The following is a 14592-nucleotide window of genomic DNA, read 5'->3' on the forward strand; positions in this document are numbered from 1 at the left end:
ATCTTTCCAAGGGGAAACTGTCTTTCAGCTCATCCTCACGGGTTCGCGTGAACAAAAACCTCTGCCAAGTTTCCTTTGCTAATGCAATTTATTTCCTTCCTGGGTGATTCCTGCGTGATATGTCTTATTTTTGCAGAGAGGTACAGAAGGAGCCCCCTCTCTCAGCCTCCGCCAGCATCTTCGGGGGGGGGGGGCAGTGAACGTCTCCTCAATGGTCGGGACGGGGGGTGGCAGCCAGTTCACGTGGAGCATGAAGAGATACCTCGGGCTCTGCCGGCAAGGAGAGGGTGGAGTACATGGCCTCTGGGTGGCCCCTACCAGCTCCCCCATTCTAGACTTCTATGACTGGGGGGGACTCAGGAGGATGGAAGCCGCATTACAGGGTGCCTTAGACCCTTTTGCCTGCAGGAGATGGCCGGCCTCTGAACAGACAGGCAGAACTCCGACCGGTGCAGCAGCTCCCCTGTGTCCTTGGGCAATAGGAATGTGCTGAAGGGGTCCCCAAGGGCTCATCTAGACCAACCCCTGCAATTCAAGGAGGGAGGGGCGCATCCCACTCCCAGGTTCCTCAAGCTGGGGGGTGCAGTTGCTTTGGGGGGCAGGAAGAAGATGAGGTTGAGCGGGCGTCCTCGATGGGGGTCGCAAATAATTATTCCTGGAGTGTGGGGCTGCAGCTGAGCTCTCCCTCTGCCACTCGCCAGACTTCGTTGCGCCGGTTGAATATCTCCATGGGGCTGTGGGGGAAGGAGGCAGAAAGAGGGGTAGGTGAGCTCCAGGAAGAGGGGGGTCCGGACCCCTTCCCTCGTGCAACGAGGAGACCCAGCCCCCCCTTATCCCAGTAGGAAGTCATTGAGTCCACTCACAAGGACCCTGCCAGGGAGGCAGTGCTGGGCATCAGCGGTACCACCTGCTGAGCCCAATGGCCCCCGGAGGGTTTGAACCCTGGTCTCCTGGGAGACTGCTCTAACCACTAGGTCATCCTAGCCCTTCGGTCCTGTTTGCTCTCCCCTACCCGCAGCCAGCGGCCATTCAGAGGCCGCCCCCCTGTGGTGAAGGTCCTGTGTGAGTGTCTGGAGGCGGTTGGAAGATGGATGGCGGCTAACAGATTGAGGTTGAATCCTGACAAGATAGAAGTACTGTTTTGGGGGGACAGGGGGCGGGCAGGTGTGGGGGACTCCCTGGTCCTGAATGGGGTAACTGTGCCCCCTGAAGGACCAGGTGTGCAGCCTGGGAGTCATTTTGGACTCACAGCTGTCCATGGAGGCGCAGGTTAACTCTTGTGTCCAGGGCAGCTGTCTACCAGCTCCATCTGGTACGCAGGATGAGACCCTCCCTGCCTGCAGACTTGTCTCGCCAGAGTGGTGCATGCTCTAGTTATCTCCCGCTTGGACTACTGCAATGCGCTCTGTGTGGGGCTACCTTTGAAGGTGACCTGGAAACTGCAATTAATCCAGAATGTGGCAGCTAGACTGGGGACTGGGAGTGGCCGCCGGGACCATATAACATTGGTCTTGAAAGATCTACACTGGCTCCCAGTATGTTTCCAAGCACAAATGAAAGTGTTGGTGCTGACCTTCAAAGCCCTAAATGGCCAGTATATCTGAAGGAGCGTCTCCACCCCCATCATTCAGCCCGGACACTGAGATCCAGCGCCGAGGGCCTTCTGGCGGCTCCCTCATTGCGAAAAGTGAGGTTACAGGGAACCAGACAGAGGGCCTTCTCGGTAGTGGCGCCCGCCCTGTGGAACACCCTCCCTTCAGATGTGAAGGAAATAAGCAGCTATCTTCTCTTTAAAAGACACCTGAAGGCAGCCATGTTCAGGGAAGTGTTTAATATTTAATGCTGTATTGTGTTTAACACTCGATTGGGAGCTGCCCAGAGTGGCTGGGGAAACTCAGCCAGATGGACGGGGTATAAATAATAAATTATTATTATTATTGGACCTGATGCTGGACCGAGACCCCTCTCTCCTCCCGGCAGGCGCCCGCTATCTTGAGGCTGCGAGTTCCGCAGGTCCCTCCCCTCTCACCTGTTGTAGCCAGCGGTGTAGTGCTGGCCGGCCTGCAGAAGGTGCCCGTGGGCGCTCAGTTGCTCGTCCAGGTAGCGCAGCTGCGCCAAGCGGTTAGTGTCCGTAATCCAGCCGCCGAAGACGCGCGCAAAGACGCGCAGTTGCGGGAAGCGCTCAATGAAGACCTGGCGCCGAGGAGGGAGGAGGAAAAGCGCAGCTCAGTCTGGAGAGCAGCCGCCTGGGCAGAATAAGGGGAGCGGGGCGACCCCTGGGCCCCCCTCTTACCGTCTCCTCGGTGGGGGCGGGCGGGTCCCCCCGAAAGGCCTCCGGCAGCATGAAGTAGATCTCGAACTCGCGGCTCTCCGGGTCGTCCCGGACTCGGGTCAACACCGGGCCGGTCATGGGGATGTGGACCCCTTTGGGGAGGGGGGAAAGGGGGAGAGTCACAGAGGGAGGGGTTGCCCTGAACAAGCACGCACCCCCCTCTCTCCACCACAATCCCGGGTCCCCCACCAGGGCGGGAAGCGGCTTTGGGGGGGGGGCTTCCACATCTGCCCCCTTGAACCCCCCCCCCCCAATTGCGCAGGCGTTTCATTCATTGCATGGGACACTCCCTCATCTGTCATCGGGGAAAAGCAAGGAAAGTCTACTTGGCCTGGGGGGGGGGGCAAGCAGCCGGGGGGGGGCTTTATGAGCTGGCTGGATTTGGGGGGGGTGTCTTGAAGGAGCCATTTCTTAGTCTCTTGTCCATCCCAGCCTCTGGATGGAGGCACTATACTGGGGGAGGGGGAGAGCCGAGGTCCCCCCCCCCGCGGCCATCCCTTTGGCTCCTCCGCGACCCCCAAGCCCCATTGACAGAGCTCAGCCTCCGGCGCAGGGAAGAGTCTTCCCCTGCTTTTGCCTAATGGAGCCTCCCGTCTCCGTGGCAGTCCACCGGGGAGCCCGCCTTCTGCACACGCCCCGAGGCTCCCTTACCCGCCGCGTTCTTCCCTTGGATGTAGCGGAAGAGCCGCCAGAAGCCGTGGATCAGGGCCGGGAGGTAAGGCGAGCCGTCGCTGACGCGGGTGCCCGCCCAGACGGAGGGCGGGTAGAGCCGAGCCTGGCAAGGGGGCAGGGGGAGATGGGGGTCAGGATGCGGCCGGGGGTCCCTCCCCCCGACTGAGCAAGGGGGCGGGGGCGGGGGGGCGCTCACCTCGTAGCCGGAGCCGTTGCAGACGAGCGTGTAGGAGAAGCACTCGCGGCCCTTCTTGCAGGGAGACACTTCCCTGGAAAAGGGGGGGGGTGTTCAATGGGGGGGGGACCAGACATGGCTGGATGGCCATCTGCCAGGGATGCTGGAGCTGAGATCCCTGCCCTGAACGGGGGTGGGCTAGATGACCCCTGGGACCCCCTCCCAGCTCTGCCATTCTCTGACCCGAGGAGTCGGGACTGGAATCCAGGTCGCCAAGTGGATGACAGCGCCCCCTGGCGGGGCAAATGACTCTTGAGGTCAGGGGCCAGCAAACTTTTTCAGCAGGGGACCCGTCCACTGGCCCTCACACCTTGTCGGGGGCCGGACTATATTTAGAAGGGAAAAAATGAAGGCATTCCTCTGCCCCACAAATAACCCAGAGATGCATTTTAAATAAAAGGACCTTCTACTCATGTCAAAACAAGCTGATTCCCGGGCTGGATTGAGAAGGCGATTGGGCCGGATCCGGCCCCGGGGCCTTAGTTTGCCTACGCATGCTTTAGAAAGCTGGTCTCATGAAGCGGGGGGGGGGGGGGGGCTACGATTAGCCACGCTTCCTGCCTTGCAGGGGGCTGGACTAGATGATCCAGGGGAGTCCCTGTCAAGGATTCTGGGGGGGGGGGCGCAATACGCCAATCCCCCCCATCTAACTTACCTCTCTTCACAGGCGCCAAACCCCACCAGGAGGAGCAGCAGTGGCAGCAGCAGCAGAGGGGCAGCTTTGGTGTGCAGCATTGCTGAGATGGGGGCTAGAGAGGGAGAGAGCCCCCAATGGGTTAGGAGACCCAGCGACGGAGGCGCAGACCCAGAACCCCTTCCTCCCTAAGCAGAGCACCCCCTGGCCTTCCCTGAACCCCGACCCACCTTCCCTCAATCTGTGGGGTTTCCAGGTGACGAAGATTCAGGCAGGCTCCTCTCTCTCCTCTCGAAGATGCTCCCATCACATCCACCCCGAATTTAAGGCATTTTGTGGTCCCGCCCCAGGGAGGGGGTCGGTTATGAAACTCCCCTCCTCCTCCTCCCCCAGGATCCCCTGGCGCAATCCCAGGAATGCAGCCTTGTGTAACGGGAGAGTTTTGTAAGCTGGAAAAACAGCAACATGCTGGGGCCTGGCCTGCGCTGGGTTGGCAGAGGTTGGGGTGCTTTGGCCCAGCGGAGCCCCTATCCAGGATCACCTAAATTCGGATGTCTGTGCTCTGGTGATCTCTAGGTTGGATTACTGCAATGTGTTACATATGGGGCTGCTTCTGGAGACAGTTCGGAAATTTCAGCCGGCGCAGAATTGGGCAGGTTGCACCTCACACTGATTCTGGTCCAACTGCACTGGCCGCCCATTAGTTTCCGGGCCCAATTCAAAATTCGAAAGCCTTAAAGGCCTCAGGACTGCAACACCTCAGGGACTGCCTCCCCCAATATAATTTCAAAATCTGGACACAGTTGTGGAGCTATTTTTGCCAAAGGAGTTGATCTCACTCTTTTTTTGCAGAATCTCCCCCTTCCAAAATGAAGTTTTGGAGCTCTTTTTAAGGAAATCCACCCAAATTGATGTGGGTTGCCATAAATCTGGATTTTCGTGGACATTTAAGCCATTTCCACCCAGACACTTTTCCCGATGATCGAATCCCAGCTCTGTCCAGGAAATTCCAGACATACGGCAAACCAACCCCCATATGAAGTGGCCTGGAGGCTGTGACCATCCTCTCTCTCGTCCATGAGAGGTCCAGAGGGCGGCAACTGGAGAGCAGGGCCCTCTCTGCAACAGGCCCCCCCCCACTTCTGAGATGCTCCCCCCAGGGAGGTCCGCCTGGCGCCTTCCTTGTGCCCCTATTCTGCTTCAACCAGGCATCTGAATGATTAACAGTTTATATCCTGTCCAGTGTCCTTGTTGGAGGGGCAGCTATTGTTTTGTTTCATTCTTGTTTTTATTATGTGTTTTGTGTTTTCATCTTGTATCTTTATGCTCTGAACCGGCCTGAGAGGTATGGATGAAGGGTGGTATACAAATTTAATAAATAAGCAAAACAAGTCAAGAATCTCTATGCAGTTGTGTTATTCTTTAGCTGAGAGTCCTGCCTTCATAGAATGGCAGAATTGGGGGGGGGGCTCTACGGGGGTCGTCTAGTCCAACCTGTTGTGATGCAGGAATCTTTTGCCAAACATTTGGCTCAAACCCACAACCCTGAGATTAAGAATCTCTGCCTCTACCAAGTGAACAGCGGGTTGGGCTAGAGGACCTTTGGGGGGTCCCCCTTCCAGCTGGACAATTCTAGGGTTCTCTGAACATCAGCCTCTTGGTGGAGGTTCCCAAATGGCAGTAGGTTTTGGGGGGCTGGGAAGTTGGTGTAGAAATATACAAACCGTGGTCGGGGCCACAAAAGAGATCAATAAATATTTATAGAGAAGGTTCAGTTTCTTTGTTTTTTCTTAAAAAAAAGAGAGAGAGACTCAAACGAAGTTAAGTTACAAAAATCTCAAAGGTGAATGGAGGCAGAGAGAACAAGATGCGGAACTGGGGGGGGGGAGCAGATAAACAGCATTAACTCTGGGAAGGGCAATGCAGGGGAAAGTGTTCTGCACCCCACGTTCTCCCTAGAGGGGGGCAGAGAGGCCTCCCCCACCCCGCAATTATGACAAAGGTCCTGGTCTTCCCCCTTTCCCTGGGGGGGCAATTTGAATTTCACAGACACAGACACACACACACACACACACAAAGACATGTTGGTTGGTGGCACTCAGCTCAGAGTTGCCACCTTTCCTGACCGCTGGCTGCTCCTCTGCTTGGTTTCTGGCGGTGGGGGGGTGTCCTTGCTCAGCTGGGGACGTGAGCCCCCTCCCCCAAAGCGCCTGCTCTCCTGAGCCACGGACACCCCCTGCTCTTGACACCCACAGGAGAGACACAAGGGGGCGGGGAGAGGAAGGCTGCTGACTGCTACATGACCCCCCCAGCTGAGACATGGAAGGTGTGGGGGGGTATTTAGTGTTCAGTCCCACACGGGGTCCCTTCCAACACTACAACTCTATGGTTCCCTCCTTACAAGGTGCAAAGATGGGGGACATCGACTGACAACGGAGAAGGGTGGGGGGCTGTTTACAAGGAGCAGCAGGGAGACGGTGGCTGCAGAGGACCTGCTCCGGACGAGGTGGGGGGTCAGTCCAGTGGTGCTGTCCTGCCCACCCCCTAAAACTCAGTCTGAGGTGGGGGACTTGTGCCCAAGCTTGTCTGGGTGGGGGTCCCCAGCACAGGCCGGCTTCGGCTGCCCCCCTGCTCCCCCTCACACCTTACTGCTCCCCGCAAAGCCCAGTTCGCTGCGGGGGGACCTCCCGTTGCCCCACTCGGCCTCGGCCCCCATCCGGGAGGGCGACGCCGCCTCCTTCTTGGCGGCTGCCGGGCCGCCCCCCGCGGGGCCGCTGGCCCCCCCTCCGAGGCGGTGCCTCCTCTCGCAGTGGCCCTTGTGGCGCATGAAGCTGTCTCGCCACATGAACTTCTTGGCGCAGACGTCGCACTCGTAGGGCTTGAGGCCCGTGTGGGTCTTCATGTGCTCGGTCAGGTGGTGCTTCATCTTGAACTTCTTGTTGCAGACGGGGCAGTCGAAGGGGCGCAGGTTGAGGTGCATGTTGACGTGCCGGTCGCGCATGCTTTTGTGCGAGAAGGCCTTGCCACAGTGGCACATGAAGATCTTGTTGCCGTCGCCCGAGCCGGCCGCCAGCTGCACCGCCCCGTGCTCCACCGGGGCCTGCGGCGGGAAGACCACGATCTGGTTGCCCTGCATGTCCATGGGCAGGAGGGCGCCGCGCGGCGCAAAGGGGGCGGCCTCCTCCAGGCCCTCGTAGGCCGAGGGGAAGTCCTCAGAGGACTCGCAGAAGTTCACCTGCTCCTCCAGCTTGCCCCCCGAGCCGCCCCCGCCGGGCTCTGTCAGGGTGCGGACGTCGCTGATGCTGAGCGCTGCCTCGGGCGCCGGCCCGGCCACCTCCACGGGGTCCTCATCCTCCTCACAGGTCAGCACCAGGTCCTCCTGGGAGCGCTCCTTCTTGACGAAGACCCACTGCTTCTGGGGCATGATGCTGGGCCGCACGTAGGCCGGGCGCCGGCCCTCGCTGCTGTCGCTGACGTCGTCGTCCGTCTCCAGGACGAACTTGCTGCCGCCAGCGAAGGGGTCCGGGCAGCGCGGGGGCCCCTTTTCGGCCTGGAAGATGACCTCCTCGTCGTGGTCGTCGCGCTCTCCCGCCAGCGCCCCCCGCAGCGGGTGGAACTTGCCGTGTTCGGGGCCCTCGCCCGAGTCGCGGGGGCTGAAGTAGTTGCTGCTGCTGGGCGACTGGTTGTCGCTGGTGCGGCTGGAGTGGGCGCGGAAGGAGGAGGACGAGGAGGAGGAGGAAGGCCCCAGGAAGGCCCCCCGGCGCTCCTTCAGCAGCTCGGTGCACTTGTCCACGATGTGCCACATCTGCAGGACGCTGCCCACCGTCAGGTAGTTGACGATCTCGTCCGAGGCCATGCTCAGCTTGCCCGTGTAGGCTGAGCCCAGCACCGTCTCAAAGGCCACGGGGTCCATGACACTGGGCAGCACGATGGACGTCATGTTCTTCAGGAGCACCTGGTCGTGGAAGTAGGGCGAGGAGGCAGCCAGCACGGCCCGGTGGGCCCGGAAGACGCGGCCCTGGACGTGGATGGCGATGTCGCACAGCTTGCCCTCCACCCGCTGCTGGTTGAGGTTCTCCAGCAGGGCACTGGTGACCTCGGGGAAGTCCACGTGGACCACGGGGAGGCCGGAAGAGGCCTCCATGGCGCTGGGGAGTGGAAAAAAGGAGACGGGAAGGGAACGTGGGTTAGAAGGCTCCGAAAAGGAAGGCAGCTCAACTGATGGCTCGGAGGAGGAACCAAGAGGCCTCCAAAGCAGGTTGGGGGGATACAAATTAATGGAAAAGGAGAGGGCTGTGAACGGCTGCTAGCCAGGACGGCTCTTCTCCGCCTCCACAGTTGGTGGCAGTGTTAGAAATTTGCCAGCTGTTTCTTGCGACTGGCATGGGTTCCACTGCCCCCCGTGGAGATCTCTGGGTGCCACGTTGGCAAGGGACTTTTCCCTCTGACTGGCCACCCAGCTTTCGGAAGCAGCCAGCAGAAGAGCTTATTTCGTTGCATTTATGAAAGCATATTATCCAGTGAATCCCTACAATGACCCTGTGAGGTAGGCAAAGAGGCTGCGACTGACTCCAAGGTCCTCCGGGGAGTCTGAGTGGGGATCCGAATCCTGATCTCCTGAGTCCGACACTCTCAGCACCACACCCCCCTGGTTTCCTAAAACTCTTCTGCTATGGGGCAGCTCTATGAATTAAGTAGGTAAAATAAATACGAGGAAAGCCAAATGTCACCTAGAGAAGGATCTGAAATATTTTCCTGTGAGACTGATTTCAACAGGCAGGGAGTTCCAAAGGGTAGCTGATGCCACTCTAAAAGATTGAGTATTATGTGGGGTGAGGCGATCACAGAATCGTAGAGTTGGAAGGGACCCCCAAGCATCATCCATTCCAAGCCCCTGCAAATCAGGATCTCGTAGGTAAACTGGTCCCAAACTGCACAGATCTCCGAGGAGCAAAGACGTCCTAGGACTCACTCCCGTCAGCAATTGCACTGCAGCATCCTCCCCAAATGCAGCTTCCGGATCCGGTGTGAGGGAAGCCCCACAGAAAGAGCCTGGCATGAATGGAGCACATTTACTCAGAAGTAAGCCCCCCCCCCAGTCCATGGCGCTTGTTTCCACTTGCACGTGCAATTGTGATATAACATTATTTTATTGCACGGATTGTGATATAACATTATTTTATGTAAGTGCAGCGGAACCAGAGCTGCTTGACTTTTATAACTCCCTGGGCCGGCAGGAGGCTGTTCAGACTCTTGGCACGAGAGCCGGTGATTCATTTCGCTGGCAAGAGAGACGCTCTCGGCTCTGAGACCACCCGGAGCTCTTCGTTTTTCCCAGCCGCTACACCTATTCTATTCAGATAAAACCACCAAAGGGGGTGGGAACTTTGAACCCGCTTCTCAAAATATCCATGACAGGCCTGTGGAACTCCCTGCCTATTGACATTGCTGGGGTCTTTCTGTGGCCTCCTTAAAAAACAGTTATTTAAGCAAGCCCGGTGTTATATACTGAGTTGAATAGGATCCAAAATGCAGCAGTCTGATTGGTCCTAGAACAATGCAGCAGTCTGATTGGTCCTAGAACAATGCAGCAGTCTGATTGGTCCACAGGAGCCACCCAATCTAGCTCCAGGGGGAAGTGAATCCGCGACCTGATTGGCCTACAGGAGAATCCCAGAAAGCCAATCCGTGGGGCCCATTGTGTAAATAATGTATATAAGGCAGACATTCTGGGGGAACTTCCATTCCTCCTCACCACTATGAGCTGAATAAAGAGCATGAAATCCACACTCGACTCCGAGTATATTTCACCCATCCACACAACTTTCATTTCTTCTTAGCTGCTGTCCATTTCAAATACCTGTCTTTAACCTAGCAATTCCAGTATCTAGTTTTATATGTCAGGGGCACATATGCTTCAGCTGCAATTCCGGCACTGCAGGACGTTGGACCACACAACCCCTTGGGGTCTCTTCCAACCTTACAATACAGTTCTAGATTTTTCTAAACTGCTTATAACGGGGTGCGGCTGCTGCTGCTGCTGCTGCTGCTGCTTTTTAAACAAGCAATTGGGATGTACATTTCATTAAATTAACTAAAAAAGGGGCCTGAGTCCCAGGTAACACGACTGCCAACCCACTCCCCATGGGGTCAGGTCATTGTTTTGATCCTTTTACAGAGTTTTCTGTGTACTGCGGTATATTATGAATTGTGACTTGCTGTTCTTTTTATTGATTATATTTTGGTGATAATTTTATTGTGCATTATTACATTCTAATGGGTTATTGATTCTTAGTTTATTTGCTATAGGTAAAGTTATGTTTTTAGAAGGACCTTTTTTTGCACTGGATCCAATTGTCATAAGGCTTGTGACCTTTGCTGTATGTTTTGCCATTTCTCCCGCTCGCAAACCGCCTTGTGCATAAGAATATGGAACGGCAGCGTACAAATTAAAAAGGAAATGGAATGAAAATGGTTCTGCTGAGACGGGGCGTTGCGAACAGAGAATCAGAGGATCGCAGGCTTCGAAGGGGTGCTGTGCCGATGCTTCTGGGGGGGCCGGAGGGGGGCAGTCGAGATGCCGCCCAAATCTCAGTGTTGGAGGGCAGGAGAGGGAGGGGGCTGACCACCTTTGGGGGCAAAAGCCTTTGGGTTTGGTCTCCCTTCCTTGTCCCAGGCCTCTCACCCCACCAGAAATGACCGGTAGCAGATCTGCTGAGTCCTGGATGCCAGATCAGTCCACAATGAAACCTTGTTCATTCACGATCCGATTGTGAGTGAGCAGGCTGCTCTGGCTTGGGGGAGTCATCTGCATGGGCCTGGCCTTACCCAGCTGTGCCCGCCTGTGTTTCTGGTGCCAGGGGGCTGAAATGAGGGTGTTGCCCACCCCCTCCTTGACCAGCGAGCCTCTTGACCTTGCGATGGGCTTGGAGGGCCTGGCCTGATGCTGCACCAGAGGCGGGGGGGGGGGGGGGTTCTGCTGCTCCACTGCCCCCCTGGCGGCACCCCTGATCTGGCTGGCCGAGGCAGTGCCTGAGGGATTGTTGGACCCCAGAACGATAATCCTGGGTGACTTCAGTAACCAAGCAGAGGGCACCTCGAGGCTTCATGGGTCTCTCTCAGGTGGTCCAACACACCAGGAAAGGCCCTCTCTGGATGGGATATTTGCCCCAAATGCCACAGGGGATGGATGAAGATGAGGGAGGGCAATGCACCCCCTTGTCATGGGCGCTGGCATCCGATGCCACTGGCCATGGTCTCCTCTGGGGAATTGCGGGGGCGGCTCTGTCATGCACCAAGTCCAGAGAGCAGCATGGCGGCTGCGCTCTGGGAACTAGATCATCTCCAGTCTATTTAACATCTACATGAAGCCGCTGGCAGCAGGCAGGCATGAGGCCCCGATCTGGTGGAAGGCTCTGTCCCAAGAGACCAGGCCCTGCGGGACTTGACCTCTTTCCACAGGGCCTGCAAGACAGAGCTGTTCCGCCAGGCCTTTGGCCAAGGCGCAGTCTGACCCACTCTCTCCTTCGGTAATCCTCACAGAACTCTAGCCCAATGGTTGCCATGAATTTGATTTTGAATTGATTTTAGAATGAATTTTAACTAACTGATTGTGATTTTAGGTAAACTGTGTTACTTTTATTGTTGTTAGCTGCTCTGAGCCCGGCTTCGGCTGGGGAGGGTGGGATTTAAATAAAAAAAATTTATTATTATTATCATAGAAGGGACCCAGGGGTCATCTAGTCCAGCCCCTGCAATGCAGGAATCACAACTAAAGCATCCATGACAGATGGACATTGAACCTCCAAGGAAGGGGAGCCCACCATCTCTGGTGGGAGTCTGTTCCACTGCCAAACAGCTCTTACTGAAAGTTTTTCTGCTGTGTTCAGTCGCAATCTCCTTTCTTGTAACTTGAAGCCATGGGTTCGAGTCCTACCTTCCAGAGCAGGAGAAAACAAAGGAGCTCCATCTTCTGTGTGACAGCCCTTGAGATCGTATCTCTCCGTCTCCTCTTTTCCAGGCTAAACATTCCCAGCTCCTTCAACCGTTCCTCCTAAGGCTTGGTCTCCAGACCCTTGGTCGCCCTCCTCTGCTCATGCTCCAGCTTGTCCACATCCTTCTTAAACTGTGGTGCCCAGAATCAGACCCAGTCTTCCAGGTGGCGTCTGACCAAGGCGGAAGAGAGAGGGACTCGGACTTCCCTTGATCTGGACACTGGACTTCTGCTGATGCAGCCTAGAAGTTTCAGGAGGGGCCGCCTGTACGCTGATGACCCTCAGCTCTGTTTCTCCATAACATCTGAGTGGGGAGAGGCCACTGCTTGGACGTATGAATGAGGAAAATAAGCTGACTGGATCCTGTGGCAAGAAGCTCCCTGGCTGGGCTGAGGGAGCAGGGTTCACAGCTTGGGTGCTTCTGGATCCAGCCCTGGCCCTGGAGGCTCAGGGAGCCCCTGTGACCAGATGGGCCTCTGCGCAACTGCAAGCGGTTTGGTGGCGCTGGCGACCATTCCTGGACCAGGAAGGCCTGGCCACAGCTGCTCATGCACTGGCTACTTCAGGGCTGGATTACCGCCATGCGCTCTCCGTGGAGGATGCTGCAGCACGATTGCTGACAGGAGGGTGGCCTGGCCTGGCCAGGACTGCACACTTGTGCTCAGAGGTTTGCCCTGCTCTCCAATGTGCTGCTGGGCAGAGTTCAAAATGTTACTCTTAGCAAAGAAAGCCCTGAGCAGCTTGGGACCAGTTTACCTGAGGGCCTGCCTGACCCACATGCCCCCCTCCAATTGACCTGTTTGTCCAGGAGCTGCAGAATACCCATTTCCCGCATTTTTATGCCTAGGCTGCAGCTTTGATCCTCGCAGGGGGTGGGGCTGGATGACCCCCGGGGTCCCTTCCAACTTTGGGTGCGGCAGCAACTGCACTTTGGAACTCCCTGCCTCTTGAGATTGATCAGGTGCCTGCGAAAAGGATTCTTGCTCAGCCGAGCCGACCATCCCCCGTCTGGGCATCGGAGCTCTGGCACCTTGCAAAGCCGGGCTGCGGTCGCTTTCCTCCACGTCCCCGCTCCAGCCTTTCGGTCCAGCGACTCCCGGCTGATTCCGGAGCGGGAGCCTCCCCTCCCCTCCCCTCCCCTCCCCCCCCGGGCAGGTAGACTGCGCCTGCAGCTGGAGGCCCCCCCCCCGCCCTGGCCGCCGCTCCGCCTGGCCCCCTCCTCCGCCTGGCCCCCTCCTCCGCCTGGCCCCCCCCTCCGCTCACCCGCCTGCCTGGCTCCCTCGCTCTCGCTCTCGCTCCCGCTCTGGCCGCGGCCTCTTCCTCCGGCTCGGCTCGCCGGCGCAGCGCCCGCCTCCCGCGTCGCCTTTAAGGCGCGCGCATTGGACGCCCGACGCAAAGCGCGCTCGCGGCGGCCGAGGGGAGGCGGGGCCGCGCATGCGCGCCACCGGCGGAGGAGGAGGAGGCCAGGCGCAGGGCGGGGCCGCATTTGCATACGACTCGCCGGCGAAGCCCCTCGAAAGAAAACCCGGCGCCGGAGCCCGACGGGATCGGGGCTCCGCTGGCCAGCAGCGGGGACGGAAAAGGCGGGAGGTGATGGAGAGAAAGGGCCGAGGAATTCTGTGCGGGTCTCAATAGCGAGCTCCTACAGGTTCAGGTAGGTGGCCATGTTGGTCGGACATAGCTGAAATAAATAATTAAAAAAAGAATAATCTGGTACCTGAAGAAGGGTGCATGCACACAAAAACGTCTACCCAGAACAAACTTCGTTGGTCTCTAGGTTTCCCCATTAAAAACTATGGCAAGTTCTTAAAGAGATGGGCGTGCCTGATCACCTCCTCTGTCTCCTGGGAAACCTCTATGGGGGACAAGAAGCTACAGTTAGAACTGGATATGGAACAACTGACTGGTTCAAAATTGGGAAAGGAGTACGACAAGGCTGCATTTTGTCTCCCTGCTTATTTAACTTGTGCAAAAGGCTGGGGGGGATGAATTAAGATTGCCGGAAGAAATATCACAACCTTGATGGCAGAAAGTGAGGAGGAATTAAAGAAGCTTTTATTGAGGGTGAAAGAGGAGAGCACAAAATACGGCTTGAAGCTCAACATCAAAAAAACGAAGATCATGGCCACTGGGCCCATCACCTCCTGGCAAATAGAAGGGGAAGAAATGGAGGCAGTGAGAGATTTTGCTTTCTTGGGCTCCATGATCACTGCAGATGGTGGCAGCAGCCACGAAATTAAAAGACACCTGCTCCTTGGGAGAAAGGCGATGGCAAACCTAGACAGCAGCTTAAAAAGCAGAGACATCACCTTGCCAACAAAGGTCCGTATAGTTAAAGCCATGGTTTTCCCAGTAGTGATGTATGGAAGTGAGAGCTGTACCATCAAGAAGGCTGATCGCCGAAGAATTGATGCTTTTGAATTCTGGTGCTGGAGGAGACTCTTGAGATTCCCATGGACTGCAAGAAGATCAAACATATCCATTCTGAAGGAAATCAGCCCTGAGTGCTCACTGGAAGGACAGATCGTGAAGCTGAGGCTCCAATACTTTGGCCACCTTGTGAGAAGAGAAGACTCCCTGGAAAAGACCCTGATGTTGGGAAAGATGGGGGGCACAAGGAGAAGGGGATGTCAGAGGACAAGCTGGTGGGACAGTGTTCTCAAAGCTACCAGCATGAGTCTGACCAAACTGCGGGAGGCAGTGGAAGACAGGAGGGCCTGGCATG

At 56.9% G+C, this 14592-nt stretch overlaps 2 protein-coding genes across 3 annotated transcripts; both read right to left on the bottom strand.

The window, feature by feature from the left end:
* Positions 1-69: 69 nt before the first annotated feature.
* Positions 70-4247, bottom strand: LOC307209544 (heme-binding protein 2-like). The gene is made up of 7 exons (XM_079964724.1): positions 4104-4247; positions 3895-3988; positions 3201-3273; positions 2984-3107; positions 2294-2424; positions 2030-2193; positions 70-734 (listed from the first exon to the last, which is right to left on the bottom strand). Exons 2-7 carry the CDS (start codon positions 3972-3974, stop codon positions 650-652), a joined length of 657 nt encoding a protein of 218 aa, XP_079820850.1. The 5' UTR covers positions 3975-3988; positions 4104-4247; the 3' UTR covers positions 70-649.
* A 1368-nt stretch (positions 4248-5615) lies between these two features.
* On the bottom strand, positions 5616-13221 carry ZBTB22 (zinc finger and BTB domain containing 22). 2 transcript variants are annotated; one of them, XM_079964711.1, is made up of 2 exons: positions 13131-13221; positions 5616-8021 (listed from the first exon to the last, which is right to left on the bottom strand). In XM_079964711.1, exon 2 carries the CDS (start codon positions 8015-8017, stop codon positions 6512-6514), a length of 1506 nt encoding a protein of 501 aa, XP_079820837.1. In that variant the 5' UTR covers positions 8018-8021; positions 13131-13221; the 3' UTR covers positions 5616-6511. The 2 variants fall into 2 exon arrangements, with proteins under 2 accessions (XP_079820837.1, XP_079820836.1); XM_079964710.1 differs by lacking the exon at positions 13131-13221 and adding an exon at positions 11739-12196.
* Positions 13222-14592: the final 1371 nt, after the last annotated feature.

This window comes from Podarcis cretensis (genome assembly GCF_951804945.1).
Source record: "Podarcis cretensis genome assembly, chromosome: 2".
Taxonomy (NCBI): Eukaryota; Metazoa; Chordata; class Lepidosauria; order Squamata; family Lacertidae; genus Podarcis; species Podarcis cretensis.

Excerpts from the sequence above, each read along its gene's own strand:
- LOC307209544 (XM_079964724.1), bottom strand. The coding sequence starts at position 3,974 with ATGCTGCACACCAAAGCTGCCCCTCTGCTGCTGCTGCCACTGCTGCTC. Across the intron at positions 3,108-3,200 it reads GCAACGGCTCCGGCTACGAG|GCTCGGCTCTACCCGCCCTC; the intron begins GTGAGCGCCCCC and ends CCCCCTTGCCAG. Across the intron at positions 2,425-2,983 it reads CCAAGGGAAGAACGCGGCGG|GGGTCCACATCCCCATGACC; the intron begins GTAAGGGAGCCT and ends CCCTCCCCAAAG.
- ZBTB22 (XM_079964711.1), bottom strand. The coding sequence starts at position 8,017 with ATGGAGGCCTCTTCCGGCCTCCCCGTGGTCCACGTGGACTTCCCCGAG.